Genomic DNA, 7162 nt, shown 5'->3' with positions numbered 1-7162 from the left:
ACCCTACCCCCATTTACTTAAAAAACAACCACCCATTAAGGCACACGTGGCACCCATAATAACAACGCTACACATCACAGTTAATTGGACAAAGAATAATCTAACCACCACGCGGCCTAAATGTGCACCATTGGGCTCATTGGCCGGGCTCATCGGCTGGCAGAGGGCAGTGTCCACACTTCCTGCCAGCATCAGCGTGAGCTAGCGCTAGCCAGGCTGGGCTGTGTGTCAGCGAGACCGCGCTGCAGGGGGCACAGCCAAGAGACAGCCTCGGAGCCTCCACATGCCGGGGACATCTCACCAGCCCCACACACGCTCCCATCAACAGCCCCAGCTGGCCCCACATCCCAGTTCATACGTCTCCGTGCAGGGGGCCTCACATGGGCGACTGTCCCACCGGGCACTACAGAGCTGCTCACAGAAGAGGGGGGACATGACCACGTTTCGTTGGGGCCTGTGATTACGGGCTGCCACCTGGGATGGGCAGTTCCTTCCTCACAGCTCTGGGCCCTACCCACTGTTACCTTGGCAGCCAGCACCAGCTCACAGGCAGCCCGTGGTGCTGGGCAGTGCGTCACCCTGTCCACACCAGCTGCAACTCCCATGGCCCTGACTGCTCCTTGGCACGCAGCCAAGTGACAATGGGCCCCAGCCTTAGCTGCCTCCCAAGGGCAGCCACACCCATCCTGTGCTCAGGGACAGCAGGAGTGTGATCAGCCAAGCACGTCCTGCCCAGCACTGCAGGACTGCCCAGGCTGAGCGGGGCTGTGGAGAGCCTTGTCCTCTCTCCAGATCATTCAGAGGAGTTACACAGAAGCAGGAATATGGGCCAGCCCATGCAGCCAGGGTCTCTGGGTCAGCGCTAGCCTAGCCCCCTCATCCAGCGGGCCCTGGGCACTGTCTGGAGCTGCCAGGCAGGGCCCCCAGCCTCGGGCATTGCTTACTGCTGTCAGGCTCAGTCCATGGCCTCATCGTCCCACCTCTTCCAGGTCCTTTCAGCTCCTCACGTTGCAGATCCGCACCTGGAACAGACGACAGAACAGTGAGTGGGCGGGTTAGAAGGGTTCACCCCATGACGTTCCCACCCCGCTGCCCAACTGACTCAGCGAGAACTCGGCTGCAGGGGCCTCCCTTCTCCACAGGCCTCTTCTTTGCAGCCCTGACCCTCGGATGTGCTATCTCCCCCTCCAGGGGAGCGCCCTGCTCCCACAGGACCCAAGGGCTTATCGACAGGTGGAGCTATTCAGAACAGCCATTCCTGAAGAACTCCCTGTGTGGCCCAGGCAGCCCTTATACAGATGCACAAGGCAGGGAGTGGGATGCAGCCACCTCTGGGGTGGAACATAGTTTAGGGCAAGAAGTGGAGAATAACATACCCAGTTGAAACTGCAGTGGGAATTTCAGTCAGGGGCTGTGTTGGAATGGAGTTGGGGCATGGGGGGTAATGCCCCTGCCGACTGCCGGGAGAGCTTTGATGACCACAGGTGCTCATCACCAGCTCCTATCTTTGGGAAGCGCAGCCCCTCCCTCAGCACAGCACCCAGAAGCAGTGTGCTGGGCACTAACCCTCGTGGAGTCTCCCTGCTGCGTTGGGGCCTTTCCTGTAGGAGTCTCCCATCCAAGGCCCAACCCTGCTCAGCAATTGCCTGGGGCTGTATGCGTCCAGGGAGAGTCAGGAGGTCTCCATTGCCCTATGCCTTGCACACCATTGACAGCAGGGTAGACGGGCATGAGGCAGGAGAATTTCATGCTATGCTCGTGCCCAGGGCTGCCCATAGCGCAGGGCCCTGGAGACGCAGGCTCACAAGGGCTGAGCTGGGTCACAGTTACGTGGCCAGGAGCCTGGGTAACTCCCTGGATTGCCAGTGGAGTGGGCGCTGTTGGGAGCTAGAGAAGAAGCGGGTTCAGTGGGGAGAGAACAGAGCTGGGCCCTGCATGCATGAGAGCAGACTTGGGCTCCATGCTCTGTGCCCGATGGGCATGGCAGGATCGGTGCTCAGGCAGTGGCAGCCTGCACTCTGGAAGCACAGTTCCTGCTCATCCGTGCCCGAGTATGCCCCGCTCCCCTGGCCATGGCATTCACCCATATGCACCAGCAGCCACTTCCACCTCCCAGGGCTTGGGGCAGGGGAGGCAGATTCTCTCATTCTCACCCTCCATCTGCAGGAGGACAGGCCGGCACAGGCCCCAGGATATATTTAGCAACCCCTCAATGAGCAGCTTGCCCTCTCCCTAGGGTACTGCCAGAGGAGACAAGAATAGCCTCGCAGAGGGGAAGCGGGAGGGCCGGCCAGCTGCTCACACCTCCCTACGTGCTGTGCAGCATGGCAGTGGCTCCGCAGAGGAAGGGATCCCCCCACCGCTCCACCTGCAGCTCCTCATGTGCTTGGCTGGGATGGAGCGGCATGACCAGGGGCAAGGTCCGCCCGGAGAACAGCTCCACGCAGCTAAAGTCACGTATAGCTGGGCTGACTGGCGGCACACAGGGAGTGATCTGTAGGGAGAAGCCAGGAGCCTCCCAGTTCCCTGTCTGCATCCCAACCTGGCTATGCCCTAGGGCCCAGAGTGCACGCGGCCCTGGTGCAAGCAGGTCACAGGAGCCCCAGCTGCCTTCACCAGGCCCAGCGGATCAGGAACTCCTCCGGCCACCTGCTCAATGCTACGCCGATTGCACTGCCAGATGCAGCCTCCTTTGCTACCTCTGACAATTCTGCACTCGGCTCCTGGTGCAGCACACTCACGGCCACACCCAGATCCAAGTGGGATGGGCCCCATGGCATCCAGCGCCAGCCAGCCCCAGTGCTGCACTGAGCTGAGAGCAGCTGGCAGGCTCCCGTCCCTGCTGGAGATGCCACTCCAAGGAGACATGCATCTAGCCCCAGGCTGCTCTGGAGCTCCCCCCTCCTGTACTGCTCCACTGCCTCGCAGGCCTGAGCTGGGCCCATGCCTGAGGAGGGGGGCCTGGAGCAGGCGGGGCTCTAGCACTCTCCTTGGGCAAGGATTTTGGCAGCTCCAGTTCTGATCCCTCAGGCTCCATTAGCCCCTTCCTATAAAGGGCGAAGCGCAGGCATGGCACTGCCAGTGACTGGCCCAAGGCTGCTCAGCAGGGCAGTCACAGAGCTTGGAATGGATCCCTGAGCCAGGCTCTGCGCCAGGCACATGCTGCCTCCTGTGGCCCTATTCTGGGGAAAGGCTGCCTCATCTGGGAACCTGCCCCTGCTTGGCTATTGTGGTTAGACGTTGATAGATGTTTGGCTGCATGTGTGTGTTCCCTCTGTGTGTCGCCCCAGCCCAGCCCAGCCAGCTGGCACGGCAGACCTTGAACAAACTGCCCAATGACGACAAGATCCGTGAAGGGATGAAGGCACCCAGCCAGGTTTATTGTTGATGAAGCACGGGGACAGTGGGGCTGTGAGCGCTGGGCTGGCTATGCAGCCCTGTGACATCCCCATCGGAGCGTTGCCCATTGACACTAGTGGGGATCCAGACCATTGACTCCAATGGAGCGATGCCCATTTACTCCAGCTGGGGATCCGGCCCATGGACTCCAAAGGAGCGATGCCCATTCACACCAACTGGGGATCTGTCTTTTTGACTACGACTGATTGACGCCAGCTGGGGATTTGACATCACCTTTACATTAAAAAGGAGATTTTCCTGTTTGTGTTTGTAACTCTGAAACTGCAGAAAGGCTCCGAAACTTGATGCCATTCGCCTTCCCTGGAGCTTCACCTCCCCTCGCCCGCCCCAGAGCTGACTGGTGTACGGAGCCTGGTCCTGTGACAGCACTGCACAACGGCAGGTCATTCCTGCGTTCCCAGCTGTCAGGATTTCATTTTGTTCATTGGCCCATTCCCTTAAACCTTGAGAGATTTGGGGATCTTTTTCCAACAACTGGGCAGATTTCAACCCCCCAACATGCTCTGGGGCAGAGTCCTTTCAATGCTGCCATGATTATTTTAGTCACCTCTTGGGTCCCTGCAAAAACAGATAACCAGTGGGAGCTGGGGTTTTTCCATAGCGCACTTAAAAAACCTCAAAGCCTCAGGACTGGCTGTGCCCAAGAGCAGTAAACTGCCGGAGCTCTCCCCACAGAATAGCGCAAAGTGAAGACTCCTTCAATCAACAATAATTGAATCTGCTGGGACATTAATCTGAAAGATAAACATTTGCTGAAAGGTCACAGAAGTTACCCAGGCCCCTCCTTCTGCTAGCCTGTGTTTTTCCTATGAGGACACCATGCCCCTCTGCCTTCCTGAGTTCGCCTTGTTCACTGCGGCTTCTATTTTAGGCACTTGCTGGCAGTGAGTTATAGCCCCTGGCAGGAAGGTATAAATTCAAGCACAGGGAGCAGGGCTGTTGAGCAACATCCTGGCCGTGATTTAAAACACTACTCCAGGCTATATAGTGGGGTGCGAGCAAACACAGGGTTGGAAAGAAAGCTCTCAGTCCCTCACAGCAAACAGAGGCAGTTTCAAGGACTTCATTCCACAGCTAAAAGACTGTGATCTCATTTCGTAGGAAAACAGCAACTTCTCACACGCACAAGGTAACACGATGCGGTTTCTCAGTGGTAGCAAAATGAGGGATTAGTGTTCAGTACTGTACTGCTTTGTATCCTAACAGCTCAGCCGGCTGAGGAGTAAAGGCCAAGCTGCGTCGAGCCAGGCCGGATTGAAAACCCAGGCATTGTGGAGTTTGAATCAAAAAGACAATAGCCACCTAGCCTGTCTGGCTCCAGGTGCAAATCTATAGGCAAACCAACACCATTTTGCGGCATGGGAACAAGCCCGTCTACTTCAGTGCTAACTGGCCTGGACAGTCAGGGATCCGGACCGTCCAGTCTGAAAGGGCATCAGCTTTGCCAAAGCCTAGATTGCTTTGGGTCCCGCCCTCGCCTTTGTCAGCCGCAACTGAGGAGGCAAAGCTGTCTTGGGCTCCAGCTGGGTTACAGAAGGACTCCCCCAGTTTGACAGGGCTAAGGATTCTTTGCTCCCTGTGCTTTGTGTAAAGGTGGCTGAGTGGCAGGAGTATCACCTTTGCGGAATGGGGAAAAGAACCAGATTAGCTGGACAGGGAAGGCAGGCCCCGAGTTAACCCTTCCCTGTCAGTCTGGGTGAATGGGCGCTTTGCATTCAAACAACTTCACTACTGCGCATCAGACTGAAAAGTAAATTGTTTGCTCACCTGCTCCAGCCTTGTCCTGGATGCTGAGCTGCTTCTGGCTGTGCTGTGTGTTTGTACAAACCTGGCTGCGCGAACAGGCATCTGGCTCCAACTGTGGCGGAGAATTTATTGCCTTAGTTGTTTTTCACGCAGCTAGTTTCCTCTGCCCCCACGGGGGTGGCAGCCTCCTGGGTAGCTCATTGAAAGTGGCATCCTGAGTCTGAAAGCAGAAGCCTCTGCTGGCTGAGCTGAAATTCCCAGATCCACTATCCATGGCTGCAGCAGGTTCATTGAGTCTCTGTGTCCCAGTCACTAGATGGGACAGTGTGTTGCCTGGATCTAGGATTACCAGAGCATTTCATGATGGTGCGCGCCAACCTGGCAGCTGGCACTTTGGGATCCAGACGCACGCAAGACCAGCTGCGGGGCTGTCTGTTCATTGGCGCAGCTGGGTAAGCCAGCTACATTGGGGATTCTCCATCTCTGAAAATTTTTAAATCAGGACTGGACGTTTCTCTACATACAAACTCTGCTCTAGGGATTATTGGGGGGCAGGCCTCCAGCATGTGTTCCACAGGAGGTCAGACTAGATCATCGCAAGGGTCCCTTCTGGCCTTGGGAATCTCTGGATCTCCTGGATGTAAGAGTCTTTTCAGATCATGGTATGCACAGTCACTGGGTCTGACCCTGCTCTCAGGGCAGCAGGGTAAATCCGGAGTAAGTGGAAAGATTCTGCATTTACACTGGGGGAAGTGAGGAAAGATTAACAGATGTGACAGAAGGGGTGGGGCTGGGGTATTCTGACAGTGGCCAGCCCGGTGCCTCATTCTCTCTCTCTGTCTTTGCAGCATGAGATCCAGGCGGCTGATCTCCGTGACCCACCTGCCTACAATCAGTGAGACAGGAGAGATGCTGTTTGTGGGAGGGAGCCACGCGCAGGCCGAGGAGCCCCTGGCTGGGCTGGATGAGTATGTCCAGTCCATTAGCCAGCTGGCCCAGCCATCCTCGCTGTCCAGCGGGCTCCCATGTCCTTGCCAGGGCAGCCAGAACAAGCCTCACAAGCTCCAGAGGGCACAGGGGAAAGTGGCCCAGAGCGGGGTCGCACTCCCCAGCCCTGAGAAGGTGCAGGGCAATGCAGCGTCACTGCAGGACATCACAGCCCAGTTCAACCAGCAGCACAACCTCCAGGGGCTCACCGGCAGCGCTGACCCGCTAGCCTGGCTCTTCGGATTCTCAGAAGCAAAGGAGCAGAGTCCGGGCCTGCGGAAACGGGCAAGTCCTTCTTCCCACTCCTCCCAGACGGCCACCGACGCAGGCTGCCCAGCAGCCCCCCAGCAGACAGCCCAGGGGAACCTCAGTGCCACCAGCGATCCCAGCAGCGCAGCCCGGAAACTGAGCGGCCCAGCTCTGCCTCTGGAACGGAGATGCCGCTGGCAGCGAACACGCAGACGGCCAGCTCTTCCCAGCTGTGTGGTGAGGGGCAGGCCCAGCCGGGCCCAGAGCGCCCGCCTACCTGTCATTTATGAATTGTGATGGACTCTAGTAAAACTCACTTGTCAACGGTGCTCCATGTGGCTGTACTCTAGGGTGGGGGTCACTGCCTGGGTGCGCAGCCCAAGGGCCTGCCTGGATTATATAGGCACACATCACTCAGCGAACGGTGCCCCATACCTCTTACCAGCCCCACACCCCTCTGGCCAGGGGCCCAGGCCTGCCCAGCAGCCAGGCTCTGCCAGGGGTCTCCTCACAGCCAAGGGGCACTCCTAGGGCAGGGCACAGGGCAGCCAGTGCTTTTCCAGTCAGATAGAAGGATGTTGCCCTGAGTGACGGGCACACAGGCCAGCCGGAGCCCTGGGCACAGGCATTATCCTGGCTCAGTCCAGCTTTGTGCTGGGGGATCTCACTCTTCCCGGCTCAACAAAGGGAGAAAGTGGAGCGCAGCGCTCAGCAACTACCACTGTGCATCTCTGTCCTGACACTGCACCACTGTCCTGAC

General features: G+C 57.9%; 1 protein-coding gene across 3 annotated transcripts; it reads left to right on the top strand.

Moving 5' to 3' along the window:
* Positions 1-796: 796 nt before the first annotated feature.
* DEPP1 (DEPP autophagy regulator 1) lies at positions 797-6731 on the top strand. Of its 3 annotated transcripts, none has more exons than XM_073353095.1 (2): positions 797-1042; positions 6015-6731. In XM_073353095.1, exons 1-2 carry the CDS (start codon positions 963-965, stop codon positions 6697-6699), a joined length of 765 nt encoding a protein of 254 aa, XP_073209196.1. In that variant the 5' UTR covers positions 797-962; the 3' UTR covers positions 6700-6731. The 3 variants fall into 3 exon arrangements, with proteins under 3 accessions (XP_073209196.1, XP_073209197.1, XP_073209198.1); XM_073353096.1 differs by lacking the exon at positions 797-1042 and adding an exon at positions 4327-4549; XM_073353097.1 differs by lacking the exon at positions 797-1042 and adding an exon at positions 4557-5883.
* Positions 6732-7162: the final 431 nt, after the last annotated feature.

This window comes from Lepidochelys kempii, chromosome 7 (assembly GCF_965140265.1).
Source record: "Lepidochelys kempii isolate rLepKem1 chromosome 7, rLepKem1.hap2, whole genome shotgun sequence".
In the NCBI taxonomy this organism is placed as follows: Eukaryota; Metazoa; Chordata; order Testudines; family Cheloniidae; genus Lepidochelys; species Lepidochelys kempii.
Note: the sequence above shows the minus strand (reverse complement) of the source record. Positions and strands in the feature narration are given on the sequence as shown.

Coding starts and splice junctions, on each gene's coding strand:
- DEPP1 (XM_073353095.1), top strand. CDS start 963: ATGGCCTCATCGTCCCACCTCTTCCAGGTCCTTTCAGCTCCTCACGTT. Junction 1,043..6,014: donor CTGGAACAGACGACAGAACA/GTGAGTGGGCGG, acceptor CTGTCTTTGCAG/CATGAGATCCAGGCGGCTGA.